The sequence below is a fragment of the Pyrgilauda ruficollis genome, unplaced genomic scaffold, assembly GCF_017590135.1.
Source record: "Pyrgilauda ruficollis isolate IOZ18807 unplaced genomic scaffold, ASM1759013v1 scaffold149, whole genome shotgun sequence".
In the NCBI taxonomy this organism is placed as follows: domain Eukaryota; kingdom Metazoa; phylum Chordata; class Aves; order Passeriformes; family Passeridae; genus Pyrgilauda; species Pyrgilauda ruficollis.
Window position 1 is genome coordinate 582,715 of NW_024513543.1, and position 23,843 is coordinate 606,557.

General features: G+C 45.1%; 2 protein-coding genes across 7 annotated transcripts; one reads left to right on the forward strand and one right to left on the reverse strand.

Moving 5' to 3' along the window:
• The first annotated feature begins 4,839 nt into the window (after positions 1 to 4,839).
• PNRC2 (proline rich nuclear receptor coactivator 2) lies at positions 4,840 to 8,028 on the forward strand. Of its 2 annotated transcripts, none has more exons than XM_041460891.1 (3): positions 4,840 to 4,996; positions 5,817 to 6,021; positions 6,501 to 8,028. In XM_041460891.1, exon 3 carries the CDS (start codon positions 6,519 to 6,521, stop codon positions 6,939 to 6,941), a length of 423 nt encoding a protein of 140 aa, XP_041316825.1. In that variant the 5' UTR covers positions 4,840 to 4,996; positions 5,817 to 6,021; positions 6,501 to 6,518; the 3' UTR covers positions 6,942 to 8,028. The 2 variants fall into 2 exon arrangements, with proteins under 2 accessions (XP_041316825.1, XP_041316826.1); XM_041460892.1 differs by having other exon boundaries at positions 4,845 to 4,996; positions 5,820 to 6,021.
• A 760-nt stretch (positions 8,029 to 8,788) lies between these two features.
• Positions 8,789 to 19,053, reverse strand: SRSF10 (serine and arginine rich splicing factor 10). 5 transcript variants are annotated; one of them, XM_041460883.1, is made up of 7 exons: positions 18,841 to 19,053; positions 16,983 to 17,087; positions 15,221 to 15,324; positions 13,675 to 13,837; positions 13,332 to 13,385; positions 13,056 to 13,157; positions 8,789 to 10,005 (listed from the first exon to the last, which is right to left on the reverse strand). In XM_041460883.1, exons 1-7 carry the CDS (start codon positions 18,903 to 18,905, stop codon positions 9,987 to 9,989), a joined length of 612 nt encoding a protein of 203 aa, XP_041316817.1. In that variant the 5' UTR covers positions 18,906 to 19,053; the 3' UTR covers positions 8,789 to 9,986. The 5 variants fall into 5 exon arrangements, with proteins under 5 accessions (XP_041316817.1, XP_041316819.1, XP_041316818.1 ...); XM_041460885.1 differs by lacking the exon at positions 13,056 to 13,157 and having other exon boundaries at positions 13,332 to 13,382; XM_041460884.1 differs by lacking the exon at positions 13,056 to 13,157.
• Positions 19,054 to 23,843: the final 4,790 nt, after the last annotated feature.

Genomic DNA, 23,843 nt, shown 5'->3' on the forward strand with positions numbered 1-23,843 from the left:
GGCTCGGCAGCACCGCCGGAGCTCAGCGGTGCTCGGCTGCCCTCTCCAGGGAAGCCCGGACAGCGCCCGGGGAAGGCTTGAGAAGGAGGCAGAACTGGGAACTCAGCGCTTCCTCCTGGCCCCCGGCCGGGAAAAGGGGATTCCCTGGCTCTGCAGGGACCTGCCCGACCCTTCCGGGGCTGGGAGGGGGACTGGAAACCACCAACGATGGTGGCATCACTGTGGTGTAAGACAGGAGATGATGGGTTGTCAGCTCTGTCTCAAAAAATAATTCTTCCATGCCCGTTTCCAGGAACTGAGAAATTTTCAGGAGCAGGTACAAGATTGTAAAGAGCAGGAGAAAACCAGAAAGATTCTTTATGCTGGTCCTGAGTTCCAACAGCAGCATCCAACCCCAAATTATTCCCTGCTCTGACACAGCTTCACATCCAGCAGCATCCTGTGAAATACAGACACAAGTTTCCTCTGTCTGCAGGGAGAACTGTTGTGTCACAGGAAAGAAATATTATTATGGCAGCATAGTCAGAAACTTTTAATTTGACTCTGATTTATAGCAAAATTTGTCCTGCCAGACTAAAGGAAAACCATCAGAGCTGATGCCTGTACTGTAAATGATTTTTGCTGGAATAACTCTGCTTTGGGAACACCCCCATACCCAGGGTTGAAGCAATGCTGTGCAGGTGCTTGGGAAAGGGACTGTGAGCCTGGTATTGCTCAGGAGTGGTGTTTCTGCCTCCAGAGCAGAGTGAAGAGCCCTGGGGCTGTGCTGGGACACTCAGACACCAGCCCCTGCTGGAAGGGTGTCTGTCCTTTTTCTCTGACTGTTGTGTTTGCGGGGCTGAATTTGAAAACTGGGTGGTGCAGATGGGGCTGAGGGTCAGGCACTGCTCACCTTGATAAGGTGTGACTCAGAGAGCCACGGTGAGTGACTCTACTGCACTCATAGAGAAAATACTGAGAAAAAACCCCCAGCTTTACTGCCGTGTCTAGCACAGCTCCTGAGAGCAAACAGGGCTTGGCTGAGGGATTCTCCTGTGCCCTGGCCTGCGGCACAAACACCTCTCTGCTGCTCTTGTGGAGGGAGGAGGGTTCAGGTAAAACTGTTTTCCCTGCTGCTAGGACGTGAACCAGGTATATTGATTTACATGGGCTGAAGGTTCCTGCAGGGCTCTGTGACTCAGAGCCGGTGTGGGTTCGAACGGGGAGCTGTTGAGGCAGAAAACAGGGCGTGACTCGGCAGTCGTGCCTGGATGTGTTTGTTTTCCAGAGTGGGAAAAGCTGTCAGCTGTGACGAAGCCGCTTCAGCACAAGCCCTTTAAACCCCCCAGGCTCGGGGTTTGGCTAAGTGCCCTGTCGGTGTCTGGGGTGGTTTTACTCCTGGTGCTGTGCACATCCCCACACACCAGTGCACCATGCAGTGCTGCATGTGATCTCACACTCACGAGCTCCAGCAGTGCACAGGAGGGAACTTGTGTTCTGGAGCTGATCTAACTCAGGTGCTGGTGGACACCAACTTAATTCATGTCTAAAGCTTATATCAATATACTTATAAGGAGATTTAAGTGATAAAAATGTGTAGTTTTATCACATTGTTTGGGTTCTTGAGCCTCTTCTCTGTTTACTTCTCTGTTCACATGTCTGCTCAGCTCCTGTAGCTCACTGCTGTGAATATCCTGGGCTTTATTTAATGAACACGGGTCCTCTGCCAGGCAGAATAAAGGATATTCTAAACATTACTGTACACCCAGTGCTTTCATGCAGATTTTAAACAAAACACAAACTCGCACATTTCCCTCATGAGGAAACTTAGATTAACAATCTGGTTAATGTTTGGCTCAGGTGGAAACGTCTAACGAGTTTCAAGTGTGTCACGGGGCTCTTGGAGCCACAAAAAGTAAACATCTTGGGTTTACTGAAAGTCACCCACTGCCGGAAACTCGTCACTGTGAAATAAAACTGGGGCAATGGTTCACTATTGATTTAACAAATGAGTCATCCGTGCTGCAGACTTCCTGCAGCATCCACGCTCAGCAGCTCCACTGAAACACTCGGGCAGGAGCATGTGTGTGCTGAGATCCAGCTCAGCCACAGCTGGGAGCATCTTAATTTGGGGCTAATGAAGCTCTGGAGGCTTTGTCTTCACTGGGACTTGCTGGTTGTGGCAGTGCCAGCACAGATGGAGCTGCTTCCCTGGGCTGGATTAATGTTTGCTCTGAGAGGGAGTGGAGGTGCTGAGTGAAAAATAAAGGTGGCTGGGGAAAACTTTGAGGTGCTGTCACCGTGGCAGCAGAAGCGTGGTGGGGAGCTGAGGAGGATCTGGGTAACACAGCTGCCTGGGAACATGAGGGAAGCTGGGATTTATTGCAGTCATCTTTGGAGTACCTGGAGGAAGTGGAATAATCCAGACAGAGCAGACACTTGCACAATAGAAAACTCGTGTCCCTGTTGTGTGTACAGGTTATGAGAGGGTGCAGTGGAGGTCACCGAGTCTGTGTGCCCACGTGGCACAGCAGGGTGGGTTTGGGAGCACTGTGTTGGAGGGCTCTGCCTCTGGAACTGGGTCTGTGGCACCTGCAGGGCTGCAGCACATCAGGGTGAGCACAGCACGATCCTGGAGGCAGCTAAAATATCCCAATCTGCCCATGAGTAACTGAGGCTGTCGTAGTGTCACATGCTTAGGAGTCACAAATGTCACATGGAGACCTTTGAAAAGGAAGAGGGTTTAAAACTCAGCACTTGAAGGAGTGAAGTAGCTCCTGTTGAAGGAATCTCGGGTGGTGATGATAAAGGATTGAGACAGAAGCTCAGGATTCAGTCTGTGCTGTGTCTTTAGGATGTAGCAGGAACTCGAGTGCTTCTGTCTGTTGTGGTTTCCACAGCTCTGGAAGCATCTCCTCTCCTTCCACTCCAGGGAGGAAACCAGCCAGGGTTCTAACAGCTGAAGAGTGAAGCACAGAACTCTGCAAGCTGGACTTTGTGGTGTTTGGGGTATTTGTCCCTTTGATTTCAAAAATACCCTCGTGTTCCTGCTTGGCCTCCAAATGACTCGATTTGTTTCAGTGGAACAGTTCCTGCACAAATACAGGAATGGCTTATCACTGACATTTCCTGCTCCCCCAGGCTGAATGTGTCAGCCTGACCCCAAAACCAGCTCTGAAAGACAAGATGTTTCTTTAATTATCTCAAAGATAGCAAGGACAAACAGCCAGACCTTGTGTCATCCTTGTTCTGAACTGAAAAGTACACGCTGTTGTGCTGCCCAGACAAGAGCAGAACATTTGCAGCCTGCAAAATGCTGTTTCTTAATCCCACTGACACGTCCTGGTTTGAGAACATCCACACGCTGGGGTGAGATGGTGTTTTAGCAGAAATAAACACACTAGAGATAGAAACAAAGCAAAAATCTGCTGATGTGCATTGTAGGAGAGTTGTTAATTAATGAGTGGAATTTCCAGGCTTACAGCAGATATTGTTGTCTTCCATCTAAAGACAAAAAAAGCTGCTATAAGGACCTCAGCCATTACATTGTGCCAAGAAATCCAAAGCAAAGGGAGGAAAACAAATTAATTTCAGCTGGCTTAGTGCTAGCATAAAATAAAGAATAGGAACAAAGGTCTGGGCTTGGGTATGTCAACATATCTTGTGTATTAAAATATATGCTGGCTTTTTAAATAACTGCACGATGAATACAAACTTCTATTTAGTCTTTACCTTGTCCTGGGTTGGGTCACAGCCCTGTAACACCAGGTCAGTGAGGAAACAGCTTTGTTTTAGGGATAAAGCAGGAATTTTTCTCTTCTGTAACTAAAAATGCAGGGTCACCCAATGAAACCAGGGTCTTTACTTCCAAAATAAAAACTCTGAATGTTCATCTGTTGTTTTTAAGTGCTGCCCTGACTTGGTGGGGTTGGAACTGAACTCATTCTTTTCCATCTTCTTGGAAACTTCCTTTTTTCAGCCTTTAATGTGGTGTACAGTGCTAGACTGGCCTCTCAGTGCTGGGCAGGGAACACTCTCACATGTGCAAATTTCCTATGTATACCTAATTTTTATCATCCTACACACGGCAAAGGCCAAATCTTGTGGGTTTTTTCTTCGAAACGATCCTTTGAGGCGAAACAAGAGAATGTGAATATAAACACAAACTGCAGCCACTGCCGGGGTCTCTGCATACCCACAGCGCTGTTTTAAACCTGGGGAATATCTTTCCCTGTCTTTTAACCTGAAACATCCCTCTACGTCGCTTTCAATACTTTAAATTTAAACATCAAATAGTTTAACTAAATGCAGGCTGGGGAATGGGTACAACAAACCCGAGAGCGTCCACCTGGCATCAGAGCGCCGCGGCCATCTCCGGGGGGTGGATTTTACTCTTTGTTCGCTGAATCCCTTCTCTCGACGGCCCTCGCTCGCACAGCCGGGTGTTTTGTGCGTTTCTCTTTTTTTTTTGTTGTTAATTATTTCACCTCTTTGAAGCCCCCAGCGGCAGCTGGCGCGGGCGTTCCCCACGATGTTTGTTGTGCTAATTCGCGGGCGGGGTGGGGCTGGCAGCGTGTCCGGGGGGTTGTGGCGAGGGGCCGGGGGGCCCGCGGGCGGTGCCCGGCGGCGGGGCCGGCCCGGGCGGGACAAAGAACGACGACCGCTCCCGCGCTGCCCTTCGTGAGGGGATTCAAATGGCGGCCCCGCCCGCCCGCGCGGCGCGGCCGCTCTGCCCCGAGCCCGCCTGGCAACAGGCGGGGCTTGGCTCCCATTGGCGGAGCGGGAGAGCGGCGCACTCCCATTGGCTGCGGCCGCGCGGCCTCGCGGAGGGGGGAGGAGGGAGAGGGTGTTAAACGGCGCAGGACGCGGCCGCCATTTTGTGAGGGAGAGTGCGGTGCGGAGCGGAGCGAGCTCTGGGGGCGGGGGTCGAACGGTGACGGCGGAGCAGCGCGGGGTCGGTTCCCGGAGCGCCCTGTGTGTGTCCGTGCTTGTGGGCGAGAGGAGCGGACAGAAGTCGGTAAGGGCGGAGCGGTGCGGGAAGGGCCGGGCGCGGCCGCCGCCATGTTGTGCTCCGTTGTTGGGGAAGGGGGACGGAGGGGCCCGGCTGCCCTCAGGCGTCACTGAGAGAAGGGAGAAAGTTCGGAGGCGAAGAAGCTCCGGTCAGCGGGAGCAGAGGGCAGCAGGGCCGGGGCCGGTGACGCTATCTCGGCTTTTGGTTTCAGTCCAAACAAGGCGGAAGCTGGAAGTGGGGATGGGCGGCTCCTCTGGAGCTCTGGGAGGGATGGGCAGGGGCTGCTGAGTCTGAAGAGTGGCAGGAGCTGAACGGACTCGAGTGCGTCGGCTAAAATCTGAGATCGCAGGAAAACACAAGCCATGAGCAAAACAGGAAATTAGTGTAAGAGTTATTAAGGAATTACTTGGCTAACGAAGGGTAAAGAAACAGCTGATAGATGAGAAATGGAGCTCTGTGATGGCTGGGGAAGGGTTTGGGTACTGTGGGTAGTTCCTGTATTGGTCGCAGTTCCCAAAGTATTTTCCATTGTACTTTACTTTTTCCTTACTGAAACGAAAGGGATAACGTCCTTGATTGTTAAAATGCTTTGTAAGACAAAGCATGAGCAAAATGTTACTTGGGATATGCTAAGTATGGTGGTGAACTTTGTGAGTAGAGAAAGACAAAGCTGTGTCTTTTTGGGTGGGGTTTTGTTTGTAGCACGTTGTTGTCTTAAACATATAAACAGACACAGCAGAATTATTTCCGCTTGCCCTTCTTTCCACCCCAAAGTGAAACAATTGTTTCCATAATCTGAATTGAAATCTCTTTCTCGTTTCTACAGCAGGACTTCTCCTTTGGAGCTTCTGTGCCGAGAATCCGATGTTGGGCTCGGCTCCCTGGCTGAAGACAGCAGATCAGCCCATGAAAACTTCTATTCCCAGCCAAAGGAAGGAGTCCAGCACAAGGCAGCACCTCTTCTTTCAGGCTTGGAAGCAAGAAAGGGGACAAGAGTTGGAGAGTGTGGAATCGGAGAAGACCACTGAGAGGTAAATGGAGGTGGGAGAGGGGAAATAAACATTGCAGGAGAGTCAGCAGGGAAGTGCTGAGTGTTGTGCTGGAGTCTGGGCATGGGCTTTGGGAATTGCATGAAATCTGCTCCACTTGGGGCACTTCTCAGTTCATTTCGAGTTTATCAGAGCAATTCTTACACTTACCCAGGAAGTTTGGGCAGTGGCTTTATCAGTGCAAACTTTGCCCAATCTTTAGGTGCTAACAGGCTGAATTTAAATGTCTCCAGCACTCAATAATATTGACGGATTAAATGTGACTCTGCATTTCCTGAGCAAGGTTTTGTCAGTGCCATTCCTCCTGTTAGACCTTTTCTCAGGACAGAAGTGGTATGTTTAGAGTGAGTTTTGTTCACGTTGATTTTTGTCCCTTTGCCTGAAATCTGAACAGTCTCTGAAATACTTTGTTTAAAAAAAAGAGTAATAAAGACTTATCCTGACTCCTTTTGTTTTTACAGGTGACATTTAAGTTGAAGATGGGCGGTGGAGAAAGATACAACATTCCCGTTCCCCAGTCTAGAAACACCACCAAGAACCATCAGCAACTTAAAAACAGGCAGAAGAGCAAAGACCCCAATTCTCAGATGAAAACCTACGTGAAGAAGGAAAGAGGCCACGGCTGCAGCTCCTCTCCTGGTGCATGGCAGGCCATGCAGAAAGGGGGGAAGAACAACGTTCACTTCCCCAAGAATCCCAACTGGAATCCTGCTCTGTCCAATCACAACCTGTTGTTCACCCCTCAGAGCAACCAGAACTATGCTGGAGCCAAGTTCAGCGAGCCACCCTCCCCAAGTGTTCTGCCTAAGCCACCAAGCCACTGGGTACCTGTTTCTTTTAAACCTTCTGATAAGGAAATAATGACATTTCAGCTCAAAACCTTACTGAAAGTCCAGGCCTGAGGTGTAACTTGTGTGATTTTCAGGGTTTCAGATTTGAGCGTTGCTATTCCAAACTCCAGGTGTGCCAGGACCAGGTGTTCTTGCTGCATGTAGTTAGTCACTTGGAGAGGGGTGAAAGTTTACATTCCCCTCATCTTTTACCTCAAAAGTTCAGTGCTGTGTTCACCTCACTGTGAAATAGATATTTTCTTGTAAATCAATCAAATCCTGAGCAGTCACCATTTACTGTATTTAAGAAGAAATGGGACTGCGTGCCAAAATTGGAATTGTGGCTTTGAATTGTTAGAAAAACCACCTTTTACCTAACTTAATGCAGCATGAACTGAAAACAAAAACGCACTGAAAACTTTAGTCAGGTTATTTGCTGCTTTTCAGGCTGGTGTGAGATTTGCTAAACACTCTGCAGAGCAGAAACCTCCACCTGGGCACACGGGGAGGCACAGCTGCTTCTCTTCCCTGCCCTGTGAGCTTTAGTGGCACTCCTGCAGTGGTGGGAGCCCGACACTCCCATCTGGAATGTTCTGGAAGGGTGTGGAAGAACTCCTCGGGCAGACCCAGCTGTGCTTCCCAGTAATCTCCACGAGTGCCAACTAAAGATCTTGCATTGCCAGGTGACTGCCAAAAAAGCTCCCCCAAATGCTTCGTGTGCCCACTGCACTGAGCAGTTCTAAACCACATTTTTGTATCAGTTTTTATAAAAAAAGGTGGAGTAGTTCCTTAGTTTGGTCTTAAATTGGTTCCCCTGTAACAATTAATAGTTTGGAGCAGGTGTTAGATGTTCTCACAGGGAAGACAGAGCCATGTAAATACATGTAAAACATTGTAGCATATGTAAATTTCTGCTGGGCTTTCCTGCACAGAAGTATTTTTAGTACAAAACTGCTGAATGTAAGATGACCATGTTGAGTACGTGGCCTGGTTTAAAAAAAATATTTTGTTTAAAAAAAAAAATTAACAAAAAAAAAGACATTTGTGGCTGTGCCCTTGCACTTCACATGCAATGAATATGCACATTGTATTTGGTTCTAATCTCATTTTTTGGAAGTAAAATCAGTGCAAAAAATGCTTATTTAGATTTTTTTTTTTTGTTGCAAATGCCTGGGTTCAGGTGCTTGATAAAACTGAGGGACTGGAATCATTCTGTGTTTCTGAAATGCATCAGTGCTCTGTAAAACAACATTTTGTCCCAGTCTTTGCTAAAATCCCTGGGCAGAGGGTCAGGGCAGGTGGCTCCTGTGCTGCCCCCTCCAGCTGATCCTGCTCCAGGGTGACAACAGGAGCAGCCAGGGTTCTTTCAAAAGACAAGGATTACTGAAAAAAAAAAAGTGCTTTAATTTGAACAGGCCTTTTGCAGATTGTGAAATGTTTGGAGGTGTCTTTCTGTACATTCCAATGCAGTGGCAGCTGAGCTGAATGTTTACAAAATTATTGCTCCAAATCACACGGAATTGGCAATTTCTAAACTTGTGTTGTGACCTGGACCTTCACCAGAGTCTGAGCTGTATCCCAGTTAATTATCTCTTCTCCACTTCAAATTGTCAATTACTGATGATGTTTGTACAAATTGGAAACAAAACATTTAAATAAACTTTTTTTTTTTTTTTACCCCCTAAAAGCATCTCGTTGTTTTCAGATGGAAATGGAAAAGTGGGATGACCTCATTTTGGCAGTTCCTTCTCAAGGGAGGTTTTTTGAACTGCAGCCTTCTCCTTCATGCTTTTCCAGTGGTTAGGGAACACAGGGCTGGAGAATTAACACTAATTAACATTCCTGACAAAACCAAAAGCTTGGGGCTCCGTCTCCCACACACTACAGCTGGATTAATTAAGTCAGAAGGTGCTCTCAAGTTATAGTCAAAACTTGTACATTTTATTCCCAATTCACAGGGTTATTTGCACAGATGGAACACAAAACTCAAGAAGAAAGGATGTGGGTGAATAAAACATCAGCATCTCCGATCAAACACACTACAGGGTACAGAGTCTTCCCTTCCTACAATAGTCTCAGCAGCAAGAGCATCTTTAGACAAATATTATAGCAATGGACTACAGACTTTTTAAGCAAGTTACAAGATAAATGGAGAAAACCAGCAATTCTTAATGGGCGATTATGGCCTAAAAATGTGTCAATTTTATCCCTTTGTAGTTGAGAATGTTCGTCTGCCCCGTCCCTGGCAAGGCTCGAGCAGCAGAGCTGTGTGGCTGCACTGCCCTTCTCTGAGCACACCTCCAGCTGGCACCAGACTCAGCAGGCAGGAAAAAAAAGCTCTGTCCAAGCAGAGAGCTCCAAACAACATCAAAACCAAGAGATTCCACTTTGAGTAAAACCATGATACTGTACATTAAACATCTTGGTAAGACATAGAAAGGATAACATTGAGCTTTCAGAGACCAGTCTATCAGAGTCCCTAATTAAACACCCAGCTACTTAACCACTAAATTGAAGATTTTTAATTACCAGTTGGGTGCATGGACTTTAGGTGAAAAAGAAGTTCCAATAGAGCCTTCTATGACTGCTGACACCAATCGATTCGCTGCAGATATTTTGGAGCACAGCCATTAATTTCAGCAGAGGTTCTTTTTGTTTTTACACACTACTTCAATTCTACAAATTTTGCAGGAATGACAAAATCTAGATTTACCACAGAAAAACGTAATTCCCACCGTTCTTGAGACTCCAAAAGAAAGATATCTAGACATGATCTTTTGTAGCCTGCAAAGTTCTTGCATTCCAGCTGTGCATAACCTGCAGGAAGCTTGCACAAGACAGGCTCCTGCTTTTTTTAGGGCAGGACTGGGATACCTGCATCAAGGAAGGGAGATGTTATCTAGATGGGCTGTGGCTTGATTTGCATGAATGCATAAACATTCCCTGCCCTTTTGGCCACATCCTGCTAACTCGTCCCCAACTGAAAGGCCCACAGAACAGCTTCTTCACAATTTTTCCATGGGAGCAAGAACTAGGACAACATCTTTATTCATGCACTCTTGAAACATCGTGGGTTTGTGTTCGGCTTTTCTGGCTTGTTCATATACACAAGTCAAGTCAAAGTTTAGTCCTACCTCTGGGAGAGAAAGAAAGAACCATCAGAACTGGCAGACACTACATTATACTTGCAATGATCTGGCTTTTCAAAACAAAAATTAAACTGTGCTATACATAAATGCTGAGGCACACAATATAAGGACATGCTGACACAACAGTTATGGAATAGTTACTGTTACTCTGCCTGGACATGGAGATTTCTCCTCCCTCCTCCCACCCTTCCAGCTCCAATTCCAGCTGGACCAGCACCACCACCAAGCACAGCAATCCCTGCAGGCCCCTGGCAGACACAGCCACGCTCTCCCCACCACTCAGTCACGAGGACCCCTCTCAAGCAGCAGTTAGTCATGAAGACTATATTTATATCAATCTATAAAGCTGAAAAGAGTGGGGGTTTCTGCTGCTAGAAGCAGAAATAATCACAGCTCAACTCATAAAGGGTGGCAGTGGGTTTATGAAAGCAATTCTGTGCTTTACAGAGGATTTTTGTCTTTCAGGGCAGAACCTTCTGCTGGGCACACAGCAGTGAAGGAGGCAGCTCCATCCCTGTTGCCACCTCCCACAGAACCACTGCTGGCACCAATTTGGTTATGGCAATTATAAACTGTTATGGTGATGCTGTAATTTTGTTTCTCTATGAACCTTCAGTCATTGCTTTTAAATAGTTTCATAACCTGGCTAGTAATATCTGAATTATAACCTATGGGGCAAGTCCATCCAGCAATAATGAAAGTTAATGGCAAAGAAAATTCAGTATGTTAGAGTACAACTTATGCTTAGTGTTCTCAGTTTGTCTTGTACCCCTTCAAAAATGTGAAGTGACATTTATTCAGACACTAAATGAAAAATTCCTGCCTTTACTGAAATACCATAGTAAGGATTTTACTCCATAAGGGATGCATAGCTCTATTCCTAACCATGCTCTGGAGTCAAATTCTAATGCTACAATAATTCCAGTGGATCAGTATTTCCTTCATTTTTTTATTACAGCATGTTTGCTAAATTTACAGCAAGCAGAAAATAAGCTGGGTCTTTAGTTATTTTGATCAAAACATCGATGTTTTAAAGGTAGTACACAATATTTGTTAAAAAGAACATATAAAAATACCTTTTTAGAAGCCTCTATAAGAAAGGAAATACAAAGTTTAATCCCACAACTTTCCTCTGCTAGAGCTGCACGCTACTGCTACAGTTTTTAAATAGACTTTTTGCTGTTTTTAAACTATACATCCAGGAAAGTCTACAAAATTAAAGGAACGTGCATATAAATGATTGCATAGCAGAACATGAACATTAACTGCAAACAGTAAAGAAAAAGTTAGAAATACTATTAAATGTACAAAGGTTCTAGGATCAACTCCTAAGCACGTTCCACTGACGAGATCCCAAAGCCATCTGCGCTTCTTTAAAGGCCCTGCTGAAACACTAAACCCAAACCCTAAAACATTTCTCTGAAAAGGAACTTTTGGAAATCAATGTCTTTATATGCTACAGACATCAGACAGTGAGGAACACTTAAGTGTTTGATGGTGGCTTTTGAAAGTAAATAGAAAAGAAAAATAAACAACGCCAAAAGCCATTTCCATAACAAAGGATCTTGCCTTCTAGAGAAATACTGGTAAGAGTACACACTGGGTTTGTTATTTTTCACGTTCAATTTTCTAAATATACTGTATTAGTGATAAACTACATAACTAGAGATGCAGCTCTTGTTCATATCCAACTTCAAACATTTGTTCTGAAGGAAAATGAAATCTTGTAACCAAACCACTATCCATTCTGAGGAAGGAGTGATTCAGACTTGCTTGACCAACTGCTTTTTTGCTGTGTAAAAAGCAAGCAAGCCCGGTAACCCAGGGAGATGGCTACAGTTTGATACCTATGAATACACCAACTAACCACAGGAGTCATTGGCATAAAAGTTTAGTTCTTATATACTGTACACACACAACTCGAAACGATCTACTTGTACCTAACAGCAGGAAAACTAAGCAACTTTATGGTTAACTGCTCACTAAAATTGAGAATAGATACAAAAAACTGCATAAAATGTACACACAACCTAATATTTAGTTGCTCTGCCGTTTGCTGAAATCTGAATTTAGGTATTCCATTGCAAGGTGGGTTTTTCCCTCACATTCAGCACCAGCAGCCAGGGCAGAGGCAGTGAAGCCTCCATCCCGAGGGGTCACAACACTGCACAGGCTCTGAGCGAGCTCCAGGAGCAGCTCTCTGCCCATGTCGTACATGCAAGGTTAGTACCATCTCTCCAGACAGCAGGCTAAAGAGAAATCTCCCAAATCTCCCTCCACAGAGCTCCATGTGCCAACCTGCTGGTGCTGGTGGGCACGGAGAACACTGAAACCTGCCCTGGAGCCATGGAAACAAACTGCCAGTCTGATTTCCCAGCAGCCAGTGTTGCACTACAGCTGTCCAGTTTTCCTTTTCCTCACAAAGTTTATAGAGTTGAAGAACCAGTTAAACAGCTGGTTTAACTGCCCAGCACAAACTGGTACCAATTTCTCTATGGGTGTGACATTTGTAAAAGGACAATGTTGCAAGTTACGATCAACCAAGTCATCACCAAATATCTAAGCATTAAAAATGCAAATCTTTACAAAAATATACATAGAGACACCACAACCAAATCAGTAGCTGCCCATGACATTTAACCAAGTGGACAAACTCTCTCCCTCTCTCTCTCTCTCTGTGGCTTCTCAACACTGTTTTAATTTCAACCATTGTCGCCTATAGGGAAAACTGACAAAGAAAATATTTTTTAGCACTGTTGCAACATCATATTCCTGATAATTTAAGTAAACTGAACTGTGTGTAAATGAATCTTACATGCCTAAACCAACATGGATACACTGTTAGTGGCCACTGGACTTGGGACTAGTCCAAGACCTCGATCTGGATTTTGACCTAGATCTAGAATGTGATCTTGACTGTGATTTGGATCTAGCTGGTTCTTTTTTTCTCGACTCCTTCTCATATCTTGAGCTGGACTTATAGTGTGTTTTAGAATCTGTTTTAGAGGTGCCTCTAGATTTGGTGTGAGATGCAGACCTAGACCGTGATTTAGCCTTCATTTCTTTCTTGGGCTGTGACTTGGATCGTGATCTTGAATTGGACTTAGATCTTGAAAAAGATCGATTGCGGTGTTTGAACCTATCAGAATAAAGGGGAGAGAGGAGATTTGAATGTAAAAACACTATTCTTAGACATCTAGTACATTAAAAATTGTTTACCGTTTTTGCAGGAGAAACTTTTTTTTAAACCTATAGTTAAAGGAATACAGTGATCTAGCTTGCAATTTAAAGGGTGTAAAAAGTGTTTTTTTACCTATCATTGTCCGAATGGCTTCTGCTACGACGAGGTCTTCCAGTAGGTCTACTGCTAAAAAGGTACATCAGAAAAAGTAAACGGTGACAAATACCTACGTAAACGTACAAACACTTAACACATTCTACTTTGAAGCTGTGCATTTGCTTTTGGTTATTCTCCAATGCAGCACAGAATCGTTTCATTCACTACTACTGATCAGATGCAGCATGCAAGGTACGCAACTCCCAGCGGTTACTCCCACGATAGAACAAAAAAGATTATTCCAAACTGAAACAATGAAATAGTCAGCGTGGTGTGTCTGTGCTGTGCAGCTGAGGCCAGCCCCACACACTACACTTACTTTCTGGGACTATAGGATCTTCTATAGCTGTAATCAAAGGAGCGACTCCTCGACCGTCTGCGCTCGTAGCTGCGACTCCGAGACCGCCTGTATCTGTCATAGTCATCGTAACGAGAAGAACTGTACAGGTTTCTCCCTTCCTTGGCTTTCATTTGGTTTGGTGCTGTAAAAATAGCAATATTGCAGGTGAAGATGATGCCCTACTTTTTCCCCTCAAGGTTTAAGTCATGTGTTTGGTGTTGAGCAGAAAGGTGCATTTGTGATTTGATGTTTATGAAGGGACAGGTGAGAGGCTGCTCTGTGCCACTCGTTTTGTGCTGCTTGAGCCACTGGACACAAATTAATGCAGCCTTGGGGGCACTGTAAATCTAGAAAGCAAAACAAACAAAAAAAAACCCTCAAAACCAGTCAGAAAGGACTAATGCTCCATAAAACCAGAACACAGAGCTGGCCAAGGTGATTTCAGGCCAGCTGGAAACTGGTACAGCAGGTCAGACCCATGACTGACACATTCTGACATTCCTGAATTTACCCAGTGAGTGAAAGCTAATTAAACACTTTCTCCTGACTGCACAGCACCATCATCACACCTGATCCACAGCTGCCTTTAATGATTAAAGGCCCAGCTTATACAAAGGCTTTGGTGGATGCCACACAAAGGGAATTCTGATTCCAAAAGGAATCCCCCAGTAAAAGAATTCCAATTCACTCTGCAGCTTAGTTATTAAAGTAATTAAGAATGAATGAACCTATTAGTCTTCCACTGTATTTCCTCTAAGCAGCACAGCTATCCTTCCTTTGTATCAAATTCAAACCCAAAGACCATGCTCTTTATTTTAAGTATTTTAAGCATGCTGGAACAAACATCCTCTGTATTAAACTGTTTCAAATTTTAAGTTTTTAGTGCTGCTTGCAATACACTAAGGTGGATTCAGTTAATTTTGCCCAGAAACTTGTTAGAAACCCCAATGTTTATACACAGGGCAGAAAGTTGTCCTTTGGAGTGTAGAATTTCCATTGACTCCATTAGAGTTACTTGTGAGGACTTGAGGGAGAGCTGGACAGTCAGGTTGTTTCTCTGAGAGCTGTAACTAAAGACCTTTAAGGTCTTTTTATTCCCAGGCATCACATGAGTATTACAGTCCTGGTTTAGACCAACAGGCCTGAGCCAGGTTTTACAAATCTGTATCTCCCTGCAACACAAACAACAGATTTGCAACATCTACATTCTCTTTACATTTATATGTTCAGAAAATACAAGTTCTGCTCCACCTTCAACTGAGGTAACTTGAAAATGAATTTTATCCTGAAGCCAAATGAAAATGAAGACATTACCTCAATCCTACAGAGAAAGCTCCAAAGAATGACTGTGGTGACTGCTGTACTTAGTTATCCATTTATAATTAAACGAGTCATTAACAGTTACTGCATGAAAGGCAGGACATCCATGTGCTATTTATACACAATAAGAACACATCACAACAATTAGCAGCACGTGCAGTGCTGGGTGCTGAAATCCAGGGAGAGATAAAATCCAGGCACTTACTCTTGCGGTCCCCCTGTGCAAACTGGATTTCTATTTGCCGACCACAAATCCACTTTCGATCCAAATTATGGAGAGCATCTTCTGCATCACGGACATCTTCAAATGTGGGCAGTGTTAAGGTACTTGGGAATTTGAGCAGTTTAACAGATTTGGTATTTAAAATAAAAATCTGCAAGTTATTTTCTCATTTTACAGCCATGTTTTAAGGTTTTTTTGGTCATGCTACTCTACACACTAGTGTTTTTTTAAATTAACCACCAGCTATCTGAGAACTCCTGTTATACAATTAAAATCTTGTAATATGACCATGAATTTATCCATCAGCAAGCACTTGCTAAGTGATACTTTTAATTTTTTTTCTTCTCCCACTTGTACTTATGCAAAGAAAACAAAGGTATCCTTTCAAAACACACTTGTTAATGGTCATTTAGTTCTCTCCACTACATTGAGGTTGTTAAAATTAAGCCCTAGTTCTTAAGTTATGTTGGACATACCAACAGTAAATATTAACTTTGGAATTGGAATAAAGTTTTCCTTTTTGTTTTAAGCAACTGATTTTAGGTTTAAGTGATGTCATGTCACAGCCCTGTGTGCAGAGCCTCCCCAGTGTGAGAGAAGAGCAGACACTGGGAGCCCTGAGCTGCCACTCAGGGCCAAGGTACAGTGACAGACATTTGTTTTAATGCTGGAATTTACACCCCTAATTCCAGCTCTTGGGACCCAAAACAATGAGCTGCCTTTCCCCTCCAGGCCACTCATTTCTCAGCAGCATCATCTCTGCAGGAGAGAAACTTCCATTTCATTCAGACCACAGTTACAGTAGCACTCACAAGAGAAATATTACAGGTTTTGTCAATGGACTAAACCAGAATAATTCATCAAATTACTGCTTACATGACAGACAGAAGAAAAACTGTTATTCTGTAGGATACATCAGGTATGACTCCTTTAATCTTGGCCACCATTCAACTTCATCTTGACCTTTAACTCTTTAAGTGCTTGTCAGAAGGACTTGTCATGAGATGCTTGGCCAAAAATGACAGATGGCTTTATCTTTAACTTTGAAAAACAACCTTTTCCCCCTTTTGTAGATAAAGCGAAGCTTTGTCTCCCATTATGGCTTGTCCTTCTTCCAGCTTTTCTTTATTTTTTCTTTTCCCAAACTCTCCCTTCTCTTCAAGCCTGATCCTTAAGAGGTCTTTGGCTTGTCTACTTGCCTTAATTGTTGAACTCTACTCTAAAGGTTCTTTCATGCTTTCTCTTTGGGGTCGCCATTACTGTACAGCTTTACATTCTGAGGCAACAACAGAGGACAGCAAATTAGGGGACAATATTAAAGAAAGAAGTTCACCTCATTTTTTACACAATCTGATTTTGATCAAGTGATTCCAGTTTCAATTTGTTAAATTAACAATGAATAGCAGCCACATTTTGCTAAGCACAACTTTACTTACACACCAGTAATAAAAACGTGCTAGACAATTTTGAGTCAGTGATAAATTTTCATTTAAATCATATAATATTAATTTCAGTGACATAAGCAAGCTTTTATATTACTGGACTTAAGTTTTGCAAAAAAGGCAAAGAACAATTGAGAGAAGTTAATCTTCAAAAATAACAAAACACCACGACATCAGTAAGACACTTATTAGATACAACACAAAAGTAAACTGCTTTTTCATTTAGATTGGTTACCTCTTACACAAACTTGAATTTCAAACTTCAACACCCCTCACTAATGAGCCATCTGAAGAAAGGATATTGAACATAGGCAAATCCTCTGGGACGACGAGTGTAGAAGTCAAGAGGAACGTAAACATCAACTATAGGCCCATAACGACCAAACTCCCGGCGCAAGTCTTCGGACCTGCAACACCACAAACACCTGATATGGCTTTGGCACGGCTTGGGGTGCCACAAACACCCACCAAAATTGAACTAAACAAGCAAAAAAAGTCAGATCTACAGTTAATAGCAGCATCCCTGGTTTTTGGAAGCATTTGGTGGAGGATGAAAGTAGTATTTTTGATGGGAATTGTGTTTGGGCAGTTCCCTGTTGGAGCTTTTTTGGCACACTCAGGTCTCAGGATGCTCAAGTACACCCTGGCAGTTTGAAAGCAGCCTTCAGCACAACCCCAAAAATAAAAATGTAAACTGAGAAGTGATGCAGACCAGTTCATTCAATGCAGAAAGTGAAAGAAAGGATTGTTAAATTATCATTATTATTCAAGTATCTCGACAGTGATTTTGCAACACACAAACATCAATTATGAGATCCAAATAAACATTATGAGACCAAACCAGTCACCCCAACTCATTTCCATAGAATAATCAATACTTACAACCACATCAAACAGAACAGATCTCAGTGAGCAGCCACTCATGCCCTCGGGATAGTTTTTCCAAAGAGTTGGCTTTAGAGAGCTGAGACAGAACTGCTCAGCTGCAGCCACCCCTGGAACAACAGCCTCTCCTCACAGAGGCTTCTCATTCACATCAGCTCCTCACATTTAATTTGAGGACAAAAACCTGCATGAGAAGATCGATGCAATACCATATTTAGGTGCTATGTGAGAGTTACTACTGGTTTTTAGTATTATTTCTCTTGCACCAGTTGGGAAATAAATCTCCACAGTCAGTGCTGGCAGAAGGGAACTGCCACCAACACGGAGATCTCACAATGAAACCACCTCCAAGAACTCTGTGCTCAAGGTGAATCCTCAGCAGGATCCACATTACTGTAATTTGGAAGTGATCATCCTCAGCTGTTCTTAAAGTAAAATAAACTACTGGAAAAATGAACAAACTCATGGAAAAAAAAAATAAAACTTTTAATTTCATTCAATTCCATCGTGCCCACAGGATGATGTGTAAATGTTCAACAGCTGATAACAAACACCAAAGGTGGTTTTGGTCACTAAATTGCCCAAGTGAAACGAGGAAAGCCAGCAGCTCACGAAAAGCATACAAGGAATAAATAAGAACCTGTGCAATGCTCTGTTTTTGTTGTTCAATTCCCTACGAGAAGTTCTCTCACCGCACATGTTTAGTCCTTAGGGACTCTCGGAACCACACGATTATAACGGAGTCCAAGCATTGCTTCCCTCGATTTCGGACTGAGCGTCCCGAGAGACGCCGGTACACAGCAACCACGGCAGAACGTTCCACCTGCACCGGCAGCAGCGCCCACACTAACGGCACCGGCCACGCCGGGAATTTTGGGCACAAACGCTCTATTTCCTCCCATCTAGCAGCAATACTGCCCTTCCAGAGGAGCATCCCAAACTGCAGCGGCTGTCCAGCATCGCCCCGCTGGCACATCCCGCCCGGCTCTCCCGCTGGACGCGCTCCAAGGCGGCTGCGGGGAGTTTCACTTTGTTGCGGCCCAGCTTTGTTCTGTCTGGACGCTGTTTGGAAACGAACCCGCGTGGAGAGGCGGGGAACGAGCAGCATCGCGAGGAAAATGGAAGGCAGGGCAGGGAGAAGGGAGAAGGCAAAGCGGAGGAAAGGAGCGGGGCGGGCTCGCCCCCCTCCCTCCCCCGGCTGCGGGGGGACCCCGGCGCCCGCGGCCTAGCGAGCCCGCCAAAGCCTGCGCGAGCCCCCGCTCCGCCCCCACTCACCGGGTGTCGTCGGCCACGTTCCGCACGAAGAGCGAGGTGTTGGGGGGCCGCAGGTAGCGGGACATGTCGGCGGCGCTGGGACGGACGGCAGGAAGGAGAGGAGGGAAGGAAGGAAGGAAGGAAGGAGGGAGGGAAGGAGCGAGCGCGGCCCGGGCGCGGCGGGAGCGGCTGAGGCGACCCTGGGGGAGCTGCACCGCCCGCCCGCGCGCCGCCTCTCGCGAGACTTCCCGGGGAGGCGGGGGGGGGCTTCCGGCGAGAGCGAAACGCGGCGCCAAAATCCAGCCCGGTTTCAGCAACGCGCATGCGCCCCGACGCCGCGCGGGAGCTCGCGGGCCCTCCGGCGCGCGCTGCGCATGCGCGGTGCTCTCCCCCCCCCTTCCCGCTCGCGGGGCTTCGCTTTTCCCGCCGAAAGAGAGGGGAGGGGGAGCGCGCGCGGGGCAAGATGGCGGCTGCGCCCCCGCCGTGAGGGGAGAGCGCGGCCCGGCCTTGTGCGGCCGCCTCAGAGCGCCGTGGCTCCCTCCTGTGCAGCCAACTGACACGGCCTCGGGCTGTAACGCCCTTCCTGAGGCTCAAGGGATCGCTGTGCTGCGGCCTTGCTGTTGCAAAATGTGGAGTATGTATAAGTTGTGTTAAGAAAAGATGTTCTTTGATGTTTGACGTTTTTAGGCTTTCAAGCCTGATCAACAAGAAAGGAGATGTAACCCGTGAAACGGCAGCCAATGAGCTCTAAGTGTGTTAGAATAACAGATTGGTAGAACTGCCTTGTTGAGGTTGAAGGCTGGACATGCTTCGATGATCTCAGACCTAGGGGGAGGTTAACAAAGCTTGAGAAAAAAGGATACCCGCTGATAGACGACACAAAGAATGCAGAATTTATGGGCCATCTGGCAAGATAAGGAAGAAACTAATAAACCAAATTTAGCAACTGTGCTGAAGTGATCTCCAACTGGGTAAAACGTAATTTTCCGTTTTACATCTTCAGGGGCAGGTCATGACCACCAACCCACAGACCACTGACCCAAAAGGAGAGAACAGGACTAATTAGCATGAGAAACAACAGAATAATTAACCAACAGAAGATAGAATACTAATTCAGAACTACATGACTTGTAGCCAAGGCACACTAATTCCTTTGTTTGCTAAAATGTGTAAATAGTAATAAGTTTTGATCGTTGGTGTGCTCGATTTGTGGAATCCCACAGGGCCCCAACTGGGCAACACTGAAATAAATGACCAGTGTCTCTCTGGAGTGTGTAACTACTGTTGCACATGGAGTAATTAATGCAGTTTTTGTGGAGAGCACCGTTAGACTACACGACTTGTAGCCAAGGCACACTAATTCTTTTGTTTGCTAAAATGTGTAAATAGGAATAAATTTTGATCGTTGGTGTGCTCGATTTGTGGAATCCCACAGGGCCCCAACTGGGCAACACTGAAATAAATGACCAGTGTCTCTCTGGAGTGTGTAACTACTGTTGCACATGGAGTAATTAATGCAGTTTTTGTGGAGAGCACCGTTACACACAGCCCTGCTGAGCCCCAGGAGTTTTCACCAGGCTGTTTGCACAGGACCAGCCCTTTCCATTCAAGCTGTTTGTGTGGTGAAAACAATGCAGTTGGTGGGTGGAGAGATTATTTCTTAGCACGCTCATGTGTGACTCACATAAAGGTGGATAAAAGGCACATCTGACCCCGCAGTCACAGGGTTTGGTGAAGAGTTCACTGAAAAGTATCTGCATTTTCATGTGAGGGATTTTCAGCAAACTCTAAGTTTTGATCGTTGGTGTGCTCGATTTGTGGAATCCCACAGGGCCCCAACTGGGCAACACTGAAATAAATGACCAGTGTCTCTCTGGAGTGTGTAACTACTGTTGCACATGGAGTAATTAATGCAGTTTTTGTGGAGAGCACCGTTACACACAGCCCTGCTGAGCCCCAGGAGTTTTCACCAGGCTGTTTGCACAGGACCAGCCCTTTCCATTCAAGCTGTTTGTGTGGTGAAAACAATGCAGTTGGTGGGTGGAGAGATTATTTCTTAGCACGCTCATGTGTGACTCACATAAAGGTGGATAAAAGGCACATCTGACCCTGCAGTCACAGGGTTTGGTGAAGAGTTCACTGAAAAGTATCTGCATTTTCATGTGAGGGATTTTCAGCAAACTCCTGCAGGGACAGAAGGACTTGGAGCTGATGCAGCCCTGCTGTCTGCCACCAGTGTATTTTCATCTTTATTTTTAATATTCATGAATGAAAACTGGTGGGAGGACATTGCTGTTCGTATCTTGGCAATCTCTCACTAAGAAGTGCCTGATTTTTACAGGTTTTGAATGACAGATGATTCAAGTTTGAATGGCAGATGAAGTTCAGTTACTAACACAGAAGACGTGCAGACATCTACACTTCCAAAAAAAAAAGGAATTTATGTGGTTGTATGTTCAGGGTCTGTGTGCAGGACTCAACAGAGAAGGGATGGGGACCTCTGAGCACGTTTTTTGCATTAAATATTTACAGTTAACATTTTTCTGTATGCAAGCAGCAGGTCGAGTTGTTACCTTGTGCAATATAAACAGATCTGCTCACACAAAACATTAAAAGAACCAAAAATCAAGCCAAGAACACACATCAGAGACTGGAATTGTGGTGGGAGTGTTTGGCACAGAGCAAAAAAGAAAAAAAATATTTTGCAGACATTCTGAAAACAATGAATTTACCAAAGAGTGGACTTTGGTGGATAGAAATCCATGCTGCCAGGATTACCTTGTCAGAGCTTGTCAGATTGGGAATCAAAAGTTTGAACTAGATCCAAGTTTGATTATAAATACTCCAGTGGAGTCATTCACAGAAAAATGCACTTGATTTTGTGGAATAATGAATCCAGAGCTGCCATCCCAGCCTGTTATGCCATCTAGGAATGCTAATTTCTTTGGGCCATGGGACACAGATCTCAGTCTGATCAAAATCCTTCACTTTGACTGCTTCACATAAGGACCTGCACTGAATATTCCCCCAAATCTGGGGTGTCTTGTGGCAGAAGGACATTGCCAGAAGGATGGGAAAGATTGGCACCACTGCTGGAAAAATGAAATCATTGCAGTTGTGAAGAAAGCCAGGTGAAGTGTTCTTTTAATTTTTTAGATTTTTATCCATTAGAATGACTTGGCAAGAGTTCTTGAAGTTCTAAATAAGGTTAGTGTGCTTTTAGCGTTAGTACCTCCAGCAATCATTTTGTAACGGGTTTGAAATGAGTCATGAAGGATCTCTGCCTTGGTTTAGAAATAAACCTGAAGTGTCTTGCGTGTTCCATCCTCCAGTTTGCAGGCACAGCCTTTGATCCTTGCAGACCTGCAGCACTCTGTGAATTTCCTGCTGGAAAACCGCAGCGTGTGTTTGGTTTCAGGGTGTGTTTGCAGCAGTTACCCAGCAACTCCCAGACAGAAGGGTGCTGAGTTCTTGGGTGGCTTTTTGCAGCACCGGTGCTTTAAAGCACCCTCCTCCTCCTCCCTGAGTTTTACCAGCCCCGATTTCTGTGCTGCTGATCTTATTTCTGTGTAACTCACATGGAATTTAATTCTGGCTGCAGGACTGTGCTTGGCATTGGAGCTGCCTGGGAAGCAGAATGAGCACAATGATCCTTTATGCCAGTGAAACTCCCCCTGAGAACAGCCTTATCCCAGAGTGAGAATACACTTCCCAAATTGCTTGTATCACATTGTGTTGTTAATAAAACACAACCTCTCCCCTCACAAACTGCTCTTCTAGCATGGGGAGATGGAAACTCAGCATCTTCACTGGGGTAAAACCTTCCCCATGAGGATTTTAAATGGCATTATCACTCCAGCAGCTTCGTTCATGGAGGGCTTGCACCTAAAACCAATTCTAACAAATCTGCACTGACTGAAAATATGAAATGGGGCTGCTGGTACAATAATAGGATCTAACCAGCAGAGGAATGGTTCTAGGCACAGAACCTGTGTGTTTTATACTTAATCCTGTGTGTTTTATACCTAATAGAGGCACAGGGTCTGAACAAAGTCTGGTTTACCTGAGCTTCACAAACTTGGGCCATGACAAGACACTTGGAGTTCATGGCAAATTGGAAGAATGTTTAATTCTCTTTGCTCTTGTAGTGCCCCTTATTTGTCCTTCTGTGTAATTCAGTTTAAGAACAGCCATCCCTATTGTTAATGACTGGTGAGTGCTTCACAGCTTTTAAAATATTGCTGTTTCTGTTGCTGGGCCATGTGGTTCAGATCAGCTCAACAAATGCCTGATTGTTCCCTGTTGGCCAGGTCATAGAGAGTGACTGAAATTGTGAAATTTCAGGCTGCTGGTACAATAATAGGATCTAACCAGCAGAGGAATGGTTCTAGGCACAGAACCTGTGTGTTTTATACTTAATCCTGTGTGTTTTATACTTAATAGAGGCACAGGGTCTGAACAAAGTCTGGTTTACCTGAGCTTCACAAACTTGGGCCATGACAAGACACTTGGAGTTCATTGCAAATTGGAAGAATGTTTAATTCTCTTTGCTCTTGTAGTGCCTCTTATTTGTCCTTCTGTGTAATTCAGTTTAAGAACAGCCATCCCTATTGTTAATGACTGGTGAGTGCTTCACAGCTTTTAAAATATTGCTGTTTCTGTTGCTGGGCCATGTGGTTCAGATCAGCTCAACAAATGCCTGATTGTTCCCTGTTGGCCAGGTCATAGAGAACGGGCTTTGGTTAAAGACTAACCTTCAGCAAAACTAAAGCTGAGTGTGTTCAGTCTGTGGGTAAGAAATCAAGGAGCATTTCTGTAGCTTTTGGCTGCTCCCAAGGATTATTGTGGTGAACTGGAGCAGTGTGATTTATGTCCAGGTTGGGTTGTCTGGGAGGCAAATTTCTGTCACTCTGAGGACAGGGGGGAAAACACAGTCCTGTAACAAGGGGAGGTGCTGTGAGAAAGGAGAGCAGAAATCATCATGATTTCCTGTACTGTTGTTCAGATAAAACAGAGATCACACC